The sequence below is a fragment of the Rana temporaria genome, chromosome 3 (genome assembly GCF_905171775.1).
Source record: "Rana temporaria chromosome 3, aRanTem1.1, whole genome shotgun sequence".
In the NCBI taxonomy this organism is placed as follows: domain Eukaryota; kingdom Metazoa; phylum Chordata; class Amphibia; order Anura; family Ranidae; genus Rana; species Rana temporaria.
The window spans coordinates 267,397,268-267,420,743 of NC_053491.1; the positions used below are offsets into that span (position 1 = coordinate 267,397,268).

Genomic DNA, 23,476 nt, shown 5'->3' on the forward strand with positions numbered 1-23,476 from the left:
ACAAAATTGTCATTCTTTTCCCACAAATAGAGATTTCTTTTGGTGGTATTCTCACCTCGGCTGGGTTTTTTTTTGCGCTATAAACAAAAATAGAGCGACAATTTTGAAAAATGCAATTTTTACTTTTTTCTATAAAAAAAATCCCCCAAAAATATATAAAACATTTTTTCCCTCAGTTTAGGCTGATACGTATTCTTCTACCTATTTATAGTAATAAACCAAAACGCAATAAGCGTTTATCGATTGGTTTGCGTAAAATTTATAGCGTTTACAAAAAAGGGGATAGTTTTATTGCATTTTTATTTTTTACTACTAATGGCGGCGATCATCGAATTTTTTTGTGACTGCGACATTATGGCGAACACTTCGGACAATTTTGACACATTTTTGGGACCATTGCCATTTTCACAGCAAAAAATGCATTTAAAATGCATTGTTTACTGTCAAAATGACAGTTGCAGTTTGGGAGTTAACCACAGGGGGAGCTGATGGGGTTATGTGTGACTTCATTTGAGTTTCTAACTGTAGGGGGGTGTGGCTGTAGGTGTGACGTCATCGATTGTGGTTCCCTATAAAAAGGGAACACATGATCGATGACAGCGCCACAGTGAAGAACGGGGAAGCTGTGTTTACACACAGCTCTCCCGTTCTTCAGCTCTGGGGACCAATCGCGGGACTCCAGCGGCGATCGGGTCCACGGGTATCGCGGCCACGGAGCTTCGGACCGGGTCGCGTGCACGCGATCCACGGCTGGGCTTAAAGAGCCACGTACATGTACGTGGATGTGCCTAGCCGTGCCATTCTGCCGATGTATATCGGCGTGAATGGGTCCTTAAGTGGTTAAAAAGTTAGAGGCACATATACAAACTGTTGTAATTCCTACACCGTTCGCCTGATTTGGATGTAAATACCCTCAAATTAAAGCTGAAAGACTGCAGTTAAAGCACATCTTGTTCTTTGCATTTCAAATCCCTTGTGGTGGTGTACGGAGCCAACAATTAGAATTGTGTTGATGTCCCAACTGTAAATGGCTCCTTTAGAACCTGATCACACAGGTTCTACCATTCATTTTTATTTTATTTTTTTGATTCAGTGATTAACAAGTTCGGTTCAGGTTCATGATTACAAAGTAACAATGTTATATCAAACAACGACCTTGTGCCATGCTGAGAGAGTATACAATTGCGGTTAACCCACAAAAGAAAAAAAAGGAAGAAGAGGAGAAGAAAAGCAAAAAAAAAAAGAAAACAAAAGAAAATAAGATAAAAGAGAGCCAACTTCCTTTTACTCTTCCCCCCCTGTGTCTATTCCCTTGTGTCTTCCTCCCCCTCCCTCCCCCAATCCCAGGTAGCGTGCCACCCTCATCTTTTCCTTGCTTAGGAGATGGGCGGGTCAGTCTGCTAACCTCATTACCTCCATTGGCGAAAAAAATCTGGCTAACGCGCCTTCTATCTAGGCCCCTCCCCCAGGGGTCACCGTTATGGAGACGGTTGGGCAGTTAAACTATAGATATCCCTTGTTGCCAGAGGAGGTGACGTCTCAGTGAGCCAGGGCATCTTCGCCGCTATGTCCCTTCATGAGGGATCTCCCACATCCCTCATCCAAGGTCCCCAGAGTCTCACAAATTTCCCATGGTTCCCTTGTCTGGTAAAGGTCACTCTCTCGCTGGAGATAGTTATATTAATGGTCGCTACCCAATTTTCTACTGACGGGGGGACATGTGCTTGCCAATTTTGAGCTATTATCTTGCGTGCCTGGAAAAGGCATCTTAATATTGCTTCCAAATTGCCAGGTGGAACTTGATTGTCCTCCATGCATCCTAGCAGACAGGTCAACGCCACTGGGTCGAGGGAAGACCCAAAAACCCTATTAATCCTCTCAGTTATCTCCAACAAATAGCTGTAGAGCTTTGGGCACCTCCAAACCATATGTAGGAAATCTCCTTTAGCTCCACATCTTGGGCATTCATTGTTTAGCCTCCACCCTAATTTGAACATTTTTTGGGGAGTATAGTACACCCTGTGCAATAAGAACAGGTGGGACAGTCTCTGCGCTGGAGCTATTGAGACCAACACTCCTCGATGCAGGATCTTGTCCCACTGTTCAGGGGTTACTGTCCCGACGTCCCTTTCCCACCCTTCTCTGCTCTTATTGGGGCCTGCTCGGCTTATTGCTGATCACACAGGTGATTGTCTTGTGACAGATTCCCTTTAACACGGATTATCTTTTCTCACTTTTCATTTTTAATGGAGGATTAGAATATCCATCAGGTTTTTATTGCGGTTGGCCCCATTGATAATATTTCCCTTTAATTCCTGTCCCAGTGACAGCTTTGTCACCAGGACAGAAATGGGGTGAACATTCCAGCAGAGAATCAAAGCTATTAAACGTTGAAGGAGCTACTTGGCATTTTTTAATGCTGCTGTGTGCTTTTTGAAGTTCTTTACTTTATATATACACTGTACGTGACAATAATGTTATTCAAATAGGAAGCTTATATAAACGGAACCTGCAATTGGATGGTATTTAGTTTGCTTTCACATAACAAAAAAAATGTGCATCATTTGCCATATCCAAGTGCTGCTGATCTTCTCCAGCAGTTTTCAGGTACTTCCCATCTACATGCATTCTCTCCAACGTCGTGTGCATCACTGCTCTGACTTAGTTTCTTGATAGTGACAATGGTGGATTATGCCTGACAGGGTGACAACCCAGGAACACAAGTGGCAGTGGGATGAAATCTCAGACTTAGCATAAAAGAGAACAGCACGTTATGAGCCATTCCAGCTCATCATGTGTGTGTCAAGACTATTTCTAACAGTAGCACTTACGCCTTGTTTTGAATACAGTTTTTTTTCAATATGGGCTTTTCAGAGCTGGCATTTCGAATGCCATTTCCAAGGTCTTTTGTAGATTATAGCATGTTTATTCTGGTGCAGCATTGCAATGACAATTTTGCAATAGCAATATTGTTTAAAATACTATGTTATTTTAAGCGTTATTGGCTGTGCTCAGGATAATTAGAGATAGAGATATATAGATATATATATATATATATATATATATATATATATACACACACACACAGGGAGTGCAGAATTATTAGGCAAATTAGTATTTTGACCACATCATCCTCTTTATGCATGTTGTCTTACTCCAAGCTGTATAGGCTCGAAAGCCTACTACCAATTAAGCATATTAGGCGATGTGCATCTCTGTAATGAGAAGGTGTGTGGTCTAATGACATCAACACCCTATATCAGGTGTGCATAATTATTAGTCAACTTCCTTTCCTTTGGCAAAATGGGTCCAAAAAAGGACTTGACATGCTCAGAAAAGTCAAAAATAGTGAGATATCTTGCAGAGGGATGCAGCACTCTTAAAATTGCAAAGCTTCTGAAGCGTGATCATCGAACAATCAAGCGTTTCATTCAAAATAGTCAACAGGGTCGCAAGAAGCGTGTGGAAAAACCAAGGCGCAAAATAACTGCCCATGAACTGAGAAAAGTCAAGCGTGCAGCTGCCAAGATGCCACCAGTTTGGCCATATTTAAGAGCTGCAACATCACTGGAGTGCCCAAAAGCACAAGGTGTGCAATACTCAGAGACATGGCCAAGGTAAGAAAGGCTGAAAGACGACGACCACTGAACAAGACACACAAGCTGAAACGTCAAGACTGGGCCAAGAAATATCTCAAGACTGATTTTTCTAAGGTTTTATGGACTGATGAAATGAGAGTGAGTCTGGATGGGCCAGATGGATGGGCCCGTGGCTGGATTGGTAAAGGGCAGAGAGCTCCAGTCCTACTCAGACGCCAGCAAGGTGGAGGTGGAGTACTGGTTTGGGCTGGTATCATCAAAGATGAGCTTGTGGGGCCTTTTCGGGTTGAGGATGGAGTTAAGCTCAACTCCCAGTCCTACTGCCAGTTTCTGGAAGACACCTTCTTCAAGCAGTGGTACAGGAAGAAGTCTGCATCCTTCAAGAAAAACATGATTTTCATGCAGGACAATGCTCCATCACACGCGTCCAAGTACTCCACAGCGTGGCTGGCAAGAAAGGGTATAAAAGAAGAAAAACGAATGACATGGCCTCCTTGTTCACCTGATCTGAACCCCATTGAGAACCTGTGGTCCATCATCAAATGTGAGATTTACAAGGAGGGAAAACAGTACACCTCTCTTAACAGTGTCTGGGAGGCTGTGGTTGCTGCTGCACGCAATGTTGATGGTTTACAGATCAAAACACTGACAGAATCCATGGATGGCAGGCTTTTGAGTGTCCTTGCAAAGAAAGGTGGCTATATTGGTCACTGATTTGTTTTTGAATGTCAGAAATGTATATTTGTGAATGTTGAGATGTTATATTGGTTTCACTGGTAAAAATAAATAATTGAAATGGGTAGTCTTGCAAACCTTGTGGAAGTCTGAGGCCGCGTACACACCATCGGTCCAAACCGATGAAAACGGACCAAAGTCCAGTTTCATCGGTCCAAACCGTCCGTGTGTACGCCCCTTCGGACAAAAGTTAGAGAACTTGCTTTAAAATCGAACCAAAGGACCGCTGACCGACAGGTCCAAACCGATGGGTAGTACACAAAAGCATCGGTTCAAAACCCGCGCATGCTCAGAATCAAGTCGACGCATGCTTGGAAGCATTGAACTCCGTTTTTTTCAGCACGTTGTATGTTTTACGTCACCGCGTTCTGACCCCATCAGTCTGCTTCAGCGGTGAACCGATGCAAACGGTCCGTCGGACCATTCTCATTGGATGGATCGACTTTGTGTACGCGGCCTGAGAGTTTGAGAACGTTGCTTTATAGAGGAACATGGTGTGGCAGAAGCTGTGCATCCAACCAAGAACTACTGGTTTTGTTTTTTTATCTGGACACAAGGCAAACTTTCCTGCTAGGAAGGAAGGTTGAGGCTGCATTCGCACCTGAGCATTTAAAAAAATTGCGTTTTTGACCGCGTTTTTACACAGCAGTTTTACCACAATTTTGTTCAGGTCGCCAATGGAAAAAAATCTGAAAACCTGTAATCTGCCCCAAAGAAGCTCATGTTCTTTTTCGAGCTTAGGTAGTTTTTCAGGCATTTTGCTTCAGGTATATAGGACGGGTGTAGCTGGTGCAAATGAAAAAACTAAAATTGGTTCTATATTAATGCACTTAAAAAACGTGCGTTCCCCTATATCGGATTCACATTTAAAGGACAAACGCGTAGAGGCTGCTGACATCTACGGGACAACACGCTGACCGTAAGACAGGCGTAGGGGAACACGAGAGAGGAACGGCTTTTGTCCTTCACATGTTTGCATACACGGATGGAGAAGCTTGGTGCCGGCATACGGCACAACTAAATGCGAGTGCAATATATGCTTCGATTTTAAATATTTTTTTTTTTACATTACTACACTATGAGGGGCACTCTTTCTGGGAGCTGATGTAGAGAAAAAGAGACCACACTAACATACCCAAGACACCCGACAGGTGGAGACGCAAAAGGAGTGGTTATCCTGGGAATGAACCAAAGGCATTTATTAATTATGATCTGGTGAGTGGCCATTCTTAACGGTGACGGGACTATCACGGAAGTGGTGAAATCACGTTGTGTTTTAACCACTTAAGCCCCAGACCATTTTGTTGCTAAATGCCCAGGCCAGGTTTTGCGATTCGGCACTCCGTCGGTTTAACAGACAATTGCGCGGTCGTGCGACGTGGCTCCCAAACAAAATTGGCGTCCTTTTTTCCCCACAAATAGAGCTTTCTTTTGGTGGTATTTGATCACCTCTGCGGTTTTTATTTTTTGCTATAATAAATATCCCCCAAAAACATAAACAAAAAAATTCTCAGTTTAGGCCGATACGTAGTCTACCTATTTTTGGTAAAAAAAATAAAATAAAAAAAAATAAAAATCGCAATAAGCGCTCATCGATTGGTTTGCACAACATTTATAGCGTTTACAAAATAGGGGATAGTTTTATTGCATTTTTATAAAAAAAATTTTTTTTACTACCAATGGCGGCGATCGGCGATTTTTTTCGTGACTGCGACATTATGGCGGACACTTTGGACAATTTTGACACATTTTTGGCACCATTGTCATTTTCACAGCAAAATGTTTATTGTGAAAATGACAGTTGCAGTTTGGGAGTTAACCACAGGGGGGCGCTGTAGGAGTTATGTTTCACCTAGTGTGTGTTTACAACTGTAGGGGGGTGTGGCTGTAGGACTGACGTCATCGATCGAGTCTCCCTATAAAAGGGATCACCTCGATCGATGCAGCCGCCACAGTGAAGCACGGGGAAGCCGTGTTTACATACGGCTCTCCCCGTTCTTCAGCTCCGGGGAGCGATCGCGACGGAGCGGCTCTAAACGAATAGCCGCGCCGTCGTCCCGGATCGCTCCCCGCTGGAATCCGACCGCCGCATGTAGCGGGGGGGGCCCAATCGGACCCCCCACCCGTGGAAAGGCAGGGACGTACATGTATGCCCATATGCCTGTACGTGCCATTCTGTGGACGTACATATACATGCGGCGGTCGGCAAGTGGTTAAACACCCCACAGGAGAAGCATTGATCGCTTATGAGCACATGGTTATCATATTGGGACTTTAAAGGGAAGATGATCAATCTAGAACAGTGTTTTTCAACCAAGGCACCCTTTAAAATCTGTCAGAATCTCGAGGCACACCAAACCAAAAATGTGAAACAAATAATTATGTCACATGCTATTTGCACCGTGGTTTTGCAAACACATTTATTTTTGTAAAAAATTCACTTCAATGAATTAAAACAAAACACAATATATACCCCAATTTTTGGGTATAGTGTGAAAGATGATGTTATGGTGGGTAAATAGATACCCAACATGTCATGCTTTAAAATTGCACACACTTGTGGAATGATGACAAACTTTGGTAATTAAAAATCTCCATAAGCAACACTTTAAACACCTTGTCTTATTTATTAAACTTGTTTTTCTTTTCACTGTCCCTTTTACATTTTTTTTTGTTTTGTTTTTATATCACTTTTATTTCTGTTACAAGACATGTAAACATCCCTTGTAATGGATATAAGGATGACAGGTCCTCTTTATTCAGAGATATGGGGTCAAAAATACCCAATATCTCTCCTTTACCTTTAAAAGCAAAAGATTAAAAAAAAAAAAAAAAAAATAAATAAATTATCTTTTGCTTTTAAAAAAATAAATAAAAATAGTTTACTTCCAGCCTGGACTGGAAGTCATTGCGTCGCTCGTCCTTCAAGGCAATTAAAGGGGATCTACTCTTTCATCGCCTCTGGGACTAGCCGGCCAGTCCATTGGATTGTTTCTCAGGCAAGATGGTGGAAGGGGTGGAACATCCCCTCCCGCCACTTCTGAAAGTGGCTTAAGAGCCACTGGAACGCTTTCATGAGAAAGCCAGCCACTGGCTGTAAAAAAATACCAAGGTTATGGCTGATATCTTCATTTAGGGCACTTTCACATTGACTCATTGCAAGCATGGTGATTTTATTTATTTTTTATATAATATACATGGGCTATGTGGGATATTATTGATAATGAGAACTGTATACTTCAATACTGCAGTTTGGCCGCAGCACAGGTGTAGCGCAGGGTCCCTGCGGTTTTCATGTGGTTTCTCATGAACTTCTATTATGTAGTAAATTTTTGGTACATTTTCTGAAAGCACACCAAAAATGAGGGGACATAATAGAAGTCAATAAAAAAAAACATGAAAACCGCAGGTACCCTGCGCTACATCTGAGCTGAGGCCAAACTGAAGTATTGAAGTATACAGTTGTCATTATCAATAATAACCCACATATCCCATGTATATTGTATTACATTAAAAAAACAAATCACCATGCCTGCAATGAAAAGTGAGGCAATGAAAGTGACAACAAGTGTTATATAGTTTTTTTTTTTTTTTAGTAACACCATGCCTGCAATAAAACTATCATACATTGAAAATGACAGGTACAAGTACTGTACCTGTGTCTCCTCACTGTTTTGTTTCCTCACTGTCCTTTCACCTCTGCTCGTGGTGTTCTTCACCTCCCCTCAGTAAAACGCGCGCCAGCCAGCATCTACTCACCCGCGGCTCACACATCATACATATCAGTGAGTGCGCCGACCCTCCCATAGCAACCGATCGGCAAGACACGGTCAGAAGGCCCGTACAGCTTCCCGAGTGCCTGTGGCAGTGGGAAGAAAGCTTCACACAGTGGACCGGTACCACCGTAATAACAAATATTACCAAGCGGCCAGCAGTTAAAACATCAGATAGCAGCCTATATTGGGGGTCATTTTGCCGCGGCACAGCTGGGGACTCTTCACGGCACACCAGTGTGCCGCGGCACACTGGTTGAAAAACGCTGATCTAGAAGACCTCTATTTAATCTTCATGTATAAAAAAAAAAATCATATATACACATCTTATATATTTTGTTGTCACTATAAAAATTGTTTTTCGTGGTAAGGATCTTTTGAATGGTACGCATATGTATGCGTTTTACACTGTCCTGAGAGGAATATTTATACACATTTATATACACATATAGGTTTGGTGGATTGTCAATAGGGGCGATATACATAGAGGCCAAGTGAAATTATTGCCCAGGACCAGGTGGATATAGACCAACCACCAGGGTAGCGCAATCCATACATTACACTTATTTTGCTTCAGGTGACTAAACACTCATATGTGAACAGGTGCCATTAAAATTAATGGGATTTTGCTTGTTGGGATTTTCCGGCGTTTTAGGACCTGAAAAGCACTCAGGTGTGAATGCAGCCTGAATGCTTACTTGGAGTCAGACTTCGATTCATTTTATATATTACCGTATATACTCAAGTACAAGTCTTAACTGCAGTTTGCGGCCGTCCACTACCAAAGCCCAGATTCCTCCTTGTCCGTGATAGACAGAAAACTGATACAATGCTGGGATCAATGTTTAGTGTGCCATCTATCACGGGCAAGAAGGAGGCGGGGCTTTGTTAGTGGAAGGCCGCTGACTGCAGCAGCAGGGCAAAGGTACACGGGAGATCAGATGGGCACAGTTGACCCTCTTTTCCACTTACAATTGCTGTTGCATTTTCCACCCTCGGCTTATACTCGAGTCAATAAGTTTTCCCATTTTTTTGTGGTAAAATTAGGTGCCTCCGCTTATATTTGGATCAGCTTATACTCGAGTATATACGGTATGTTGTATCGCTCTGAAAGATGCCCAAGTTATTTATAGCTGGAAATGCTGATTGTTTTTTTCTGATGCGAGAAATGCAATTAAGCATAAAAATGTAATTGATAATTAAAAAATAAAAAAAAATTAAATGAAAGCCGCAATTAAAAAGGTCAGGTTACAGTCTTAGCTCCTGTTCACACCGGTGCGACTTGACAATTCCTAATCACATGACAAGTTACACCCCATTGCCGGCAATGGAACCAATCATATCGCCGTAAGGGATTTGAAAGTGCAATGAAGTAGGTGTGAACAAGGACTAAAAGATGCTCACCATTTTTTGTGATCTAGTAAACATGTTATACCTAAATAAAAAATAAAGTGCCCATCCCTCCTCCACAGATAATCAATACTCAGTGCTTGGTGAACAATTATAAATAAGTTAAATTAAAATGTAAAAATACTCTGCTTCACCACACATAAATTTCATATCGTTTATAATTTATACATTTTCTGAAAATTCATAAACTTTATCCCAATAAAAAAAAAAGACCAAAAAAAAAATAGTCCAGTTTTAAGGCGATTATTCGGGGCCCAAACAGACACTACGTGAAAGTGCTCAAAGAGGTGCATTCCCCACATGTAATCACACCTCCTGCCAGAAGTACAAGATTTCAGATTATAGAGCTCCAACTCGCTCCCAAAACCATAGCCACCAATTCTCCACAGGTTTAACTCAGGAATAATACCTTCACACAGGGTCTCCGCTCTGTTACCCCAGGATACGGGCTGACTTTAAGCCCAGGTTCAAACTGATGCAGTGTAGGACACTGCATGCAATTCATACAGGAATCGCAACATATTCCTGTAAAAATTACATGGCGTCTCTAGGGTGAGATTTGAGCCATTGATTTGTATGGCTCAAACCACACCACACTTGCACCAAAAATGTACAGGACCCTTTATCTGCACCAAAACCAGATCATGTGGGTGTTCACACCCATGCAATCCGATTCTGCAAATCGCACTGCATGTTACAAACCATTTACGGGGTGTTGCTAACTTAACATACACTCAATCGGTTCACATGAACGGGTTGCAATTTTGCTGCGGTGCAGAATCTGCAGCAAGTTTGCTGTAAATTTGCACAGCACCTACTATGAACCGAGGCTGAATGAAGTGTGCTGAATCGCCATTAAACTCATGGCCATTTCCTGCAGCACTGTTGTGTGGTCACTGGTCACATGATCTTTCCCTCTTTGGCATCTACAGCGAAAGCCATTTTGGAAGGGGCTTCTATTACACTGCACGGCCGAATTGGTGCTGTGCCAGGTACATAACTTTTACACTGTTTTACACTGTTTGACCACCAACTTAAAGCAGCAGAATCTGTCAGCAACAGACACGTCCAATTTATACACCTCTCTTCCACACTAACAGGTTCTGTTCAGGGAAAGACTAATGCCGCGTACAGACGGTCGTTTTTTGCGATGGAAAAAAAAACAACGTTTTATGTGATGTAAAAAACGACGTTTTTGAAACTTAATTTTCAAAAACGACGTAGCATACAGACCATCGTTTTTTCACAATGCTCTAGCAAAGCGAGGTTACGTTTCACCACTTTTTTCCATTGAAGCTCACTTCATAACTAACTTCTGGGCATGCGCGGGTTTAAAAACGTCGTTTTATACGTCGTTTTTTGCTACACACGGTCAATTTCTGTGAAACAAAAACGACGTTTTGAAAAACGACACCAAAAATTCGAGCATGTTCGAATTTTTTTTTGGTCGTTTTTTTGAAGACATAACGACGTTTTGCCCACACACGATCATTTTAAATGACGTTTTTTAAAACGTCGTTTTTTTTCATCACAAAAAACGACCGTCTGTACGCGGCATAAGACCAATGCATACACTCATTATGCACACCCCAGCAGCCGATAATTGAAGCCTTATACTTACCTGCTCTTTGCAATGGCCTTAAACCTCTTCTGGGGTCTCTGCCAGTGCTTCAGGTTCCTCTTCTGTGTCTAACCCCATAGCAAGTGCTTGCTATGGGGGCAGACATGCAGGCAAGCACCTGAGCTTGGCTGCGAGTGTCCACTGACACGCAGCCCAGCTCGATCTCACTGCCTGTTCCCTCCTAACAGGATTTGACAGCAGGAGTCAATGGCTCTTGCTGCTACCTCACTGCCCGTTAGGAGAAAGAGCAGCAATGCTGGTCTTGGGCACAGTGCTGAATAAAAAAATTAACCAGGCAATTAGGCTGGGGGGAGACGATAGTGGAAGATTACCTTAATACATAGAATTCATTAGGGTAAAAAAATCGTATGCCTTTTGAACCACTTAAACTCAAAATATACTATATTACAACATAAAATAAACTAAAAATTCCCTTTAAGGTAACAAAGGGGTTAAGGTTTAGGGTTAGCGTCAAGAATAAAAAAAAAAAAAAAAAAAAAAAACATTGACAATTAGACATCAAAGTTAGGTTTGCCCCGGACCTGTGTAAACCGACTCCATTGAGAGCATTCACTCATCTGTCATGCCAATTGAATGCAGGGTAATTCACAAATATGTGAACCCAGCCTGAGTCATCTGGGAGAAACAAATGTCATGCCTCCCAGATCACCTTTTCCTGCATTTAAGGCTGGATTCACACTAGTGGGAATTGGTTGCAGGTTTCTCCACATCAAACTCGTATGACAGGAGTGTACGCCCGCTCTATAGAGCCGTTACACATTTCCGTGGCAACTGTGGTGCGGCTTGCACAGAAGTCTTGGGCTCCGTTTTAAGTCTGAATTCAGGAAAAAAAAAAAATCAGCTCTGATCCATCCCTAAAAAGCGGGTAACGTGGACGTACCGGACCCTTGCTGCGAGCCACATGTCCTCTAAACAAATAAAATGAAGGTTTGACACTGAATGAGACCTTAGATTACGGTTAGGTTAATCTTATATTTTTTTGGGATAGGGGCAGAATAAAGATTAGATTTTTGGGAATTGTTGCAAAACCAAATTATCTTAGGCACTAATCAATACAAACACATATTGGCAATACTTTAAGTCAAGTTCACCTTTGCCTTGTTTTGAAATGTCAGAAGTTTCGAAAACCTTAAATCAGCTGCATCAGTTTTTAGCAGGTAAAACGTACAGCAGCAGGATATGTGATGTGCGGCCTGCACTGACCTAAAATAGCCCATAATAAACGAAGTTAAGGTCGTTCTTTTCCTGCTTTCTCTGCTTGGCCTTAATCCACACTAAGCTTCTTTTTTTATTATTGGATGTCATATGCAGTTATCCCTATAGTGTGATCTACTCGGAATATGAGTACAGCTTCAACTCAGATCTCATCATTCACAGAAAAAATGTAACTAACCATTTGCCAACAATTGCAGATCTCACCATAGTATATACATACACACACACACACACACACACACACACACACACACACAACACATATCTCTGAGTGGACATAGTTGCTATGTGAATATGTGCTTCATATTGTGGAATATGGATATTACATAACTGCATCTCTTATGTCTCTCTGGTGAGCACATAGCACATCCCTAACTATAATCAGGAAGGCAACATTTGATAAATGAGCATTTCATTTTTTAATTTAGGTAAAAGCAAGATTATCATGATGCAGCACTTTTATCACAGGCCGAAAGGGAAAGCTTTTTGCTAATGGCTTAAAAAAGGTAGCATCAGCATTAAATAGAATGTAAAATGTTAAAAATAATAGAATTGTCATTCTCTTGTGAGCAATCTGTCTCCAATAGCTATGGAAGCAAACTAGCGCCGCTGAGGTTCCCCAGCCTGTGCCCGGGTACAGAAGAGTTAAGTAAAGTTGAGTACATGCATGGAGTTCACGCCATGAGCACAGCGGGACCCCATACCATTACTGGGAGTGAGGTGGATGTAGACAGGGTTCAGCATGTCCATCCTAAAAACGCAAGTTATAGGGAAGGTGTACATTGCACGGGGACTAATGTTACAGTGCAAGTGTACATTTGTCTCTAGGCAGAGTATTCCCCCACAGCAGCCTCGGCCTTGTCCCAGGGCAATGGTGAAAACGGCACAAAGTACCCCATATGTAGTAAAATGATCCTGTACAAGGTTTCTAGCATAGCCCAGAAAAAATGCCAGGGTAGGCCTCTCATTTGACCCTTGCCCCACAAGGAGGGAAACATGGAGGGTATGACAAGCAGATACCACCCACCCAACCTACCCCTCCCCCTTACAAGCCAATTTAACTACATTTTAGGTAACATTTGAGATTCTTTCACTCAGTGAGAACAGTAAACAGGACAAATAGGAGGGAGTGATTATCACGAATAGTTAGGGGCACAGACAGCAATAAAAACCTAACAGATTGTATTCTCTCCCCTGTATCAAACCAAAAAAATAAAAAAAGTCTTTTAGTAATCTGTATACATTTCCTACATGGCTTGCAGAAACTATACTATGAGGCACAATGGAGGGCACAACCCAAACTCAATGAAGGCTCATTATTACACCATGTTACATTGGCCATTAAAAGTGCACATATTGCCCCGTTAGGAGCTTGGGCGATTGGATACACTTAGGGGTTGTAATAGGGGCACACAGTCTTGTGTTAAAAACATGCGTGCCAATTGGTTATTTACGGATGTTGTCCAAAAAAAGCAAGTTACATTTTGGATGCTATCCAGTTATTACAAAGTAAATGCATACATTAATATTTCACTCATTGTTTTGGAATATCAATTTGTAATTGGCTTTAAATAAAACTGTGGCCAAATCCTGCATCTGCCTGTAGTTTGTGCCTGATCTTCATTGATCCTGGTCTGAACATCTATTGTTCTACATGCAATCCTATAATAGTATTTCATTTATGAGTACAGCTGCAGTACAGAATCGCTACAAATTAGTCAGTGAATTTATACATTTAAAAAACTGAACGCCAAGCAAACAGCTAAATAAACATATATTACATATATTATGTGCAAGCTGTTTTACCTACTAAAGGATTTGTATTTCTGTTCATCCAGGGCAGAGAATTACACAGCAATACCACACAGCCCAGTCATGTCTATACAGGGGAAGGGTACTGATCTTCCTCTGCTGCAGTTTTACTTTCACATGTGGATCGTCTCCTCCAGCCTCCATCTTGGAGACCAGGGGTCTCCAAACTGAGGCCCAGGGGAAAGATGTGGCCCTTTTCTTGCTTTTATCTGGCCCTGGGGGCACTATTTAATTCACCAATGCCAACAAAGGGGCACAGCTCCTCAATGACACCAATGTGGCCCAATGCCACCAACAATGGGGCATAATACCTCCCAATGACACAAGCGATGGGGCAAAATTCCTCTCACTGACAAAGATGGGGCATTTACTTAAATACTGGGATTTTTTTCTATTTTCGATGGCCATAGTCGAGCCCCCCTAAATTCTGTGGGACAGTAAAGTGGCCCATTGTTTAGAAAGTTTGGCGACCCCTGTTCTAGACAGTGAAAGGAGAAGCAGGCAGAAGAGCTAATCTGTCAGTCTGGTTTCTCCACCTATCAGCATGCTCCTTGCACTGGAGCCGACCTGATAAACTACTTATGTTGCTTCCCTTTCCTCCTGTCTGAACTCTATTATACATTAGAATTCAAGAGGCCAATATCTAATCAAATTCAGAGGCACATCCTGCTTGCTTTAGACAAATATTAGGCTCATTTCCATATGCAAAGGTCATTACCTCTGAAAAGCAATCCACCTTCAATAGCTTTTCAGAGGCATATGAGCAGTGGCTTTGAGGTGATAGGTCACACTCTCACCAATTGTTAACCCATAGAAAGCCTGCTGAATTGTGCCACAACCATGTGCACTACATGTAGTTCCTGAGCATTTGCAGCATTGCCCTATTCACTAGGTCACATTTAGAAGCAGTACCGGCGCTGAAGAAAAACTATACATTTTTATGAACTGTGGCAGTGTATGACACAGCTCTACATGTCCACTAAACATACAACCACCCTTCTACTCAAGTCCCTTACAAAGTGGTACGAAATCCACCCTGTCAAAGCTTCTAGTGATTGTAATAGCCAGGGTTTATTTTATCTTCATGCATTCTAGGAAGACTGGTGAAGATGGAAGCGGCCTCTAGTGATGCAAATGTCATTAATGAAAATTCTGGCCAATGAAATACATAAAATCCCAAACTCCAACCTCTGTTAAATTCTGCTCAAAAAATAAATAAAAAAGCAACTTAAAGCAAGTTTATGACACAGATTTTCTCCTGTGAGGATAAACAGTGTTTACAAGAAACCAGTGTGCATGAGGCCTAAGGGTCTATTCACACCATTTGTTTTAGGATGTGCTGGGCAGTGTAGTCCTAATGCAAGGTATTTTGCCTGTTTCCTATGGTGTCATTTCAATAAATAAAAATAGTATGCAATGCACCAGGATCAGTGTTTTGACATTGTGTCCTCCCAACGTACATCAGCAGCCGTACGTTCAGCTGACAAAGTTTGGTAGAGAAATTAGGGGGACCTCACACCATTATTTGTATTCTATTTATACTGGATAGGATTCCTGGCCATGTAAGTGAATGGGGCCAGTGATGTCTGCTCCCTCCGGTGTGAAGCGGTCAATGTATTGCAATATTGGATTACAATATCATTTATGTATATGTCTGTTCCAATGATGTGTCTTTATGCATTGTTTTTACAACTTGTACAAATAAAAAAAATTGTTGTAGTTTTATTCAAATGACACTGTTAAAGTCCACCATTTTGTTTATAGGTATTTTCTGTGCAATTTCAGTCATAGGATGTGGAATCGGACAACACAGAGGACTTCCAAAACATCCCCCCCCCCCCCCCCAACATATCCATGATACTCGTCTCCCCCTGAACAAGTAAAAGTTGGGCGTTTGGAACCCAAACTTCAGTCCAAACACAAGCTCATCACTATTAACCATGCAAAGGACTACAAAATGTTTGCTGAGCAAAGTGTAGATAATGGTTCACTGTAATCAACCAATCCCATGCTAAGAAAATTCTTTTTTTGCACATTGGGTATTCAAAGTGAACACAACCACATTTTGTTCACCAAGCCAAGGGAAAAATCTCTTCTCTAGTAAATCCACTGATGCTGTAAATTGTTAATATGCAGATTATGTTCATTAAAGAATTCCTTTAATCTACAAATCGGTATGGCTGCATTCCTTTGGCTTCTATTCCAGATTTATAGGTCCAATGATATTTTACAGTCATCGTTAGTATAACAAATGGATGATGCCCATCTATAAGTGAGTAAAAACAGCCAATGCACCACACAGCTTGCATATTGCTGACCTAAGCAGATGATGCAACTCACTACAGTCATCCTATATTGTACACCAGTCTGGTATGCTTCAGCTGGAATACCACATCAGCATTACAATAGGTCTGCATTTTGACGGAGCTGGATATCACAAGAGCAAGGCAATCCTACTAATGAGGACCTTAAATCAATGCCAGCAGGCAGAGTACAGGACCCATGGGTGTTGTACAGACAAGAGGATTGGATTGTCATTGTGTGCAGCAGCCTATGCTTCTATATTATGGTTTAGAAGGTTCATTTTACAAAGCAAAAAGGAATTTATTAATTTTTAACTCAACCAAAAGTGTAATATATATATATATATATATATATATATATATATATCTATCACACACACACACACACACACACACACCTTCAGAAAGATTGTGAAACATTGCATTTGTGTAAATATTTTGTAATCACGAGTTCCATTTTCACTTTATTAGAGTAAATCTAGAACCTAAACTTGAGATTGCGTTCACATTTGAGCCGAGAGTCTTTGGACATTTTACTGGCTTTTTTTGTGGGCTAACACTAGGTTCACATATATGCAAGTGTGGAAATGCATGAAAATTGCATGCATTCCCGCACCCGCAGGCAAAACAGTGCCATTTAGCAGAATAAAATTCAGCGTGATGTCGGGTGCTGAAAATTGCATGGTGCTTTTGTACCATGCGGTGTCCCTGAGTTTACAAATTGAAAAAAGGCGCATGGACCTGTTTTGCATTTCCCACAGGTACATTTATATGGGCTGCTGTGCCCCCAAAAATGTGACACAGAAACCACACATGCAGACCTAGCCTAAAAGCTTTTTTTATTTTAAACCAATGGAAAGTTAGCTGCTAGGCAAATAATATGTACATTGCCATGTTTTCATGTATTTTTCAAGCATGCCCATTGAAGTGTGTTTGGGCCAAAAACACTTGAAGCTCAGAGCATACTTCTTCATGCGAAACTGCTCAGGTGTGGACAGGCACAACTGAATCATGGGTTTTTGGATGTTGTGTATTGGAGCTTCAAGTTGCAAAATGCTTAGGTATGAATTGAGCCTTATAGAGTAGGGAGAGACTAAATCCTTGGTCAGATTTTTATTGCCATTTGATTTCCTTCGACTTTGTTACTATTGTAACCAGAACCAAAATGATAGCCTTAAAAATGTTAATTTCTTATCATTCAAAAAGGAGGTAAAACTTTATAACAACTTTAAAGCAGCACACCGCAATGCAAGACTCGCTATGGTGCTTTGAGTGTGGGTTTATTGATTGCTACTGTAACATTAGAGCATAGCAGTGTACACATTAATGTGTTGTGGTGACCAGGGCTTTTTTTCAGGGGGAACTTGGGGGAACTCAGTTCCACCACCTTTGGCTCAGACCCCTTGGTGCCTGCTCACTACAATCACTTGTAAACACAGAAGTCCGGTTTCTGTGTTTACAAGTGACAGCTCTGCACTCTGTATGTAACTCCCCTGAACTCTGCAGTCTGTATGTAGTGCAATCCTGGTATTTAATGCCCCTTTAAGACCCTTCTACTGTTTGTGAAATCTGAACGGGGTCGTGGTTGAGTTCCTGCACCTATTTTCTGAGAAAAAAAGCTCTGGTGGTGACATGGAAAAACAGGTTAAAAAAATTCTGTGCCCTAATGCAACGCTTGAACGTAAATAGGTTCCTAATGTTGTATTAAAGTTTTAAACAAACATTTATTCCAATGTAATCTACCAATAGCAATTTGGTGAAAACCAGCCCTCCAGGCATGTTGGGGGCTGCACATGAGGTCCCCCATAATTACCAAGTTAGCCACCACTGATCTACTCTAAACAAAACAGAATTTATGACTTTAGAAAAATGTATTGCACAAAGAGTAAATAGATGTCAGAGCCATTCCAGGATCTGGAAGGATTCAGACCATACCACCAGGATCCATCCAGGTGCCCGACAGCTGGCTCAGCCCCTCAGCACGTGGCTTAGAGCCGGACCCAGCTGTGTCCATCCCAGTGAGCACTGGCGTTGTGAATTGTAGAGTGGTGACTCGTAGTCAATGCTCCCAGAACTGAGCAAATCACTCCTGCTGTGTTCTTGTGTTCCGACGATGGGGAGACTTCCTTGCCATCAGAATACACCGATCAGTGCTGCCGGCTAAAGCCACAGCCACTAACCTTTAAGGGGAAAAAAAAAAAAAACTAACAACTGGTCGTACACACGTTGATCTGTAGAAAACATCAGCCTGCTTTACTAAAGTGTGAAGCACTGTAGAGTACTTATATTCACCTTCTATCCTTCTCCACATGATTGAATTTGAACCCAGGCTCCATTCACCTGTCTTTTATCTTACTTCACACTTTTGAAAATCTGTTGGAAACAAGTGAAATGCCCCCTTTGCCCCACAATGAAGAGCTCTGTTGCCTGGAATAAACCCACAAATGCTCTGCACCAGGCAGGCTTTGGCAGAAGATTAGAGTCAAATGGATTACATAAATAGGGTTTAATTTTTTTTCAATAGGAGGCTTTGATTAGCATAAAGAAACATTCACAAACAGTTCATAGTTGCGATTACAGCTACTACAGATGCTTTACTGTATTTGATATTTGCTGGAATTTAATAAGGTTTTTCAATTACATTCAGCATACTTCTATTTCCATCCTTCAAAGGACAGACTAACCCAAACAGCTAAGTGAAATACATATACAGGTACCCTTATCTACCAAAATATGTAAAAATAATGCAGTAACTTTTGGGATTCAGCTAGAAGTTTTGAAAAGCAAAATAAGCATGACACAGCCCGCAGTCAACCTGGATTCAGACTTGCGCTACAGCACGTTAGCACATTTTCAATGCACACTTTTTTTGGAGGAGACTAGCTGCAGAGAACAAAATCCCACCTAAAGCCATGCCAAAAAACAAATTTACCTGTATACGCATTTATCATGCGCTCCCATTAAAGGCCCTGCTTGTTTTAAAAATTGAACTGCACCATATTGCATTGATGTGAATGGGCACCATAGAGAATAACGCATCTTCCATTGTTATGCATTGCAGCATGACCTGCCTAAACTATGAATTCAGCTAAACCAGTGACACCTATTCTGAACTCTCCCCATTGTGTATGTTCCCTCATACCAGGCAGATGTAAAACATCTAAAATTATAACAGTCATCCAAATTTTGCTGCACACTTTCAATGAGGGATCTATTGTTCAGCATACTACTGTCAGTCTAGCATCTCAAACCTGCATACAGGAGGACAGAGCACTGGAATAACCTTAGCAGCAGGCGGCATGTCGGTGGCCTAGTTGCAGTAAGAAAGTAAGCATGGAGAAAAGTGAAGTCACCAGCTTGGCCAAGCTATGAGGCAGGGCGCATTGACTACCTAAATAGAAATAATTTTGGCAGGTAAAATAAATCACATTCATGTATTTTACCTTTGTGTTTTATCACTCACATCACAAGTCGGTTTAAACGTTCATTTAATGTGTAGCAATTCAGAACATACGCGTATAATAGCAGATTTCCTTGGTACTTAAAATACTGGTAATGTGTTATATTTGTATACAAATAGTATAAAAGGCTATAAATGCAACCATAGCAGACACAACCACCAGGAAGCACCTTTGGTGGGCCTCCAAAAGCCAATATTCCATCAGTATGCACAGAACTCATATATACACTTATATAATACAATATACTGTATATACATTTTAAAATGCAAGTCTACTTGCTGGTTACAGGCACTGCTATTATTCCAAATCTTTACCCAAGCATAAACATGTGCCGACATGCTGCCGACCAGCTTTTCCCAACCTTCATAACGCCTTACAATAACCTTGTGGAACCTCCCAATAATCTAGTTAGTTTGCAGTACATTGCTCTATACAACATTATCAATAATGATAATTCTGTCCAGAAACTAAGAGTGCCCCTCACATTGGTGGTCTGAATATGTGTCCCCTTACATTGGTGGCCAGTGGAGAGCTCCCTTGTAGAGAAGGACCCCCTAAATTGGTGGTCAGTGGAAACATTAGCACCTTACATTGAAATTGGGAAAGGACTCTATTACACTTTTCAGTGGGAAGAAAGTTCCTTACATTTGTGGTCAGTGAGGAGCTCCCTTACTTTGGTGGTCATTGGAGAAGAGGTCCCTTGGATTAGTGGTCAGGGGGAGAATGAACGCTTTTACATTAGTGGCCATTTCCAAGGGGCCCCAAGTACACTAGTGGTCAGTAGGAAGAATTTTCCTTAATTTGGTGATAAGTGGAAAGACTGTCCCTGAGCCCTGGTTCACACTGGGCTGCGGGAGTGAAGCCGTGCAAGTTCAGCTGAACTCGCACAATTTCACTCCCGCCAGCAGTCCCGATTTCGCAGATGCGGCGTCGCATTGATTAGGACAGTGTCATTGCCGACAATTGGCGGCAAATATCGCCATTTGAGATGCGATTTCACATGTGAAATCGCATCTCAAATCGAAGGAAATCGTACCCAGTGTAAACCTGGGCTCACAGATAGAAAGTGGCTAAAAAGTGGTGAGTGTTAGTGGTTACTTATCGGAGACGCTCATTTTGCCAATCTTTCAGGGAACACCTAGCAAGCTCTGGAGAAACCGTGTTCCATAGAACCCGATTGAGAAAGGCTACTGTAGACAGTACTATGACAAATGCTGACACTGTCCTATACATGATAAAGGCCTTCCATCCACATACAGTGTAACATTTTTTAAAGGCAAAGCTACTTTTTGATCTAACTACTGTGTCTTATTTCTATGAGCAGAATCTACACATCTCTATACAGCTTCATCTTCTAGTTAATGCTGCCCATAAAACTTGTTTTTACAAATTTGTACAGTATTGACAATCCCTGCATCCTAACCGTCATCCAAAATGCAGCATTGCCATTCAGTACTGGTATGAAGAGGAGAAGTCAGCAAATCATCACCATACTCTGGACAGATCATACATTTGGATTCTTACATGAAATGCTGATTAATACCATGCTGTACCTCACAAGGGATTACTGATAGAGTGTAGTTCATATATTATAGTCGGGTTGATTTACTGAAACAAGTGAAGAATCTGGTGCAGCTGTACATGGTAGCCAATCAGCTTCTACCTTCAGCTTGTTCAATTAAGCTTTGACAATAAAACCTGAAAGCTGATTGGTTTCTATTCACAGCTACACCAGATTTTGCACTCTCCAGTTTTAATAAATCAACCTCATTGTACTACAAACTATTATTGATATATTATATTCACAGGAAGATATTGATATCATATTGTACTTCACAAGAGATTGAGATCAGAGACTGTACTTCATATTGATATATTGTATTCACAAGAGGATATTGACATCCTATTTTACTCACAAGAAATTAATACCATATGGTATTCACAAAAGGTTGATACTATATTATACTCACAAAAAGGTTATTGATACTATATTATACTCACAAAAAGGTTATTGATACTATATTATACTCACAAAAAGGTATTTGATATCAGAGAGTACTCAAAAGGAGGTTATAAATATATTATTTTAATCACAGGTTATTGATATTAGATAGTACTAAAGGAGGTTATTGATAATATATTCTACTTACAAGAGATTATTGATATCATAGTACTCGTAAAGCCCTGTACACATGATCGGAATTTCTAATGGGAAAAAGTCTGGACTTTTTCCATCGGAAATTCCGGCCGTGTGTATGCCCCATCAGAAATTTTGATGAATTCCATCAGAGTTAAAAGGGACACTAAAGGAAGATTTTTTTTTTTTTTAAAAACAAACATGTTATACTTGCCTCCACTGTGCAGCTCGTTTTGCACAGAGTGCCCCCGAATCCGGTCTTCTGGGGTCCCTCGGCGGCTGTCTCGGCTCCTCCTCGCAAAAGCTTTCCACCATGCGAGCTCGCATGGTGGAAAGCTTTTGCGGGCGCGCTCGCATAATACAGCAGGAAAGGAATAGCCGCCGACTGTATTACTTGGCCCCGCCCCCGGCGCGCCGCGTCATTGGATGTGATTGACAGCAGTGCCAGCGCTGCCGTCAATCGGTCCAGCCTAGCCAATTAACGGCCAGGCTGGGAACCGAAGAAAATCACAAGGACGCACGCAGGACTTTCGAGGGGTGAGGCAAGTAAAACGGGGGGTTCGGCGGTAGTCGGTTGTTTTCTCACCTTAATGCATAGGATGCATTAAAGTGAAAAATCATTTACCTTTACAACCCCTTTAAGATAGAGAACATGTTTTTACTCTGATGGAATTCCGATTTTGGTGCGATCGTGTGTACGGGGCTTAAGAGGTATTATCAAATTATGCTCAGAGAAAAATAATGTAATGTATTAATAAGAGGTTATCAATACACAGTGCTGACAATAGCTATTACTATGACAATGTACTGACAAGAGAAGAAGGATATCGTATTGTGCTCACCAGAGGTCATTGGTAGCATGCTGCACTTCACAAGAGGTCATTAATAAGACAAGATGGGAAATGAGCCCCAGATTTCTATAGAGACCAATGAAAAGAGTATCCATCCCAATGAATATCGATATGTATAGCCCCATTGGATAAATAATAGATCTGATACCAGCGGAGATCTCCATCTCCTCACCTGTCCAGGATGTCTCCAGCAAGCAGGCTAAGTTTTCTCCATTATTGGGGGAGAAGAGATGAGGGATAGGGTGTGAGGTAGGTAAGCAAGCTGGTACTTACCCATCAGCAGCCAGATGGAGCCCCCAGACAGTATGAGGAAGGTAAGCATGTCTGCTTGTGCCGGTGTTCTATGACATGGACCAGACCAGCTGGAGAGGAGAGAGGGGGAGTAGCTGAGGCACACCGGCAGCGCCGCACAGTCACTGCAGTGCACACGGGTAGGCGGGGTCACGCGGCGCTAGCAGCCATGCAGTAGGACAGTATTTTTAGCTTCCTCCTTCTGGGACCTCCCGCTTCCTTCCAGCACAATGATGCTCCAATGATG

General features: G+C 41.6%; 1 protein-coding gene across 4 annotated transcripts in view; it reads right to left on the reverse strand.

Moving 5' to 3' along the window:
• ACSL6 (acyl-CoA synthetase long chain family member 6) overlaps positions 1-23,476 on the reverse strand; it is a 324,620-nt gene that overhangs the window by 248,477 nt on the left and 52,667 nt on the right. For 2 of the 4 annotated variants that reach the window (XM_040344651.1, XM_040344650.1), the window contains exon 1: positions 23,212-23,358. The exons of 1 other annotated variant lie outside the window; for it this stretch is intronic. In XM_040344651.1, coding sequence (XP_040200585.1) covers positions 23,212-23,260 — 49 coding nt within the window. In that variant the 5' untranslated portion in view covers positions 23,261-23,358. Of the gene's footprint in view, positions 1-23,211; positions 23,359-23,476 lie in introns of those variants that run through there. One more of the 4 variants, XM_040344655.1, reaches the window with a different exon arrangement.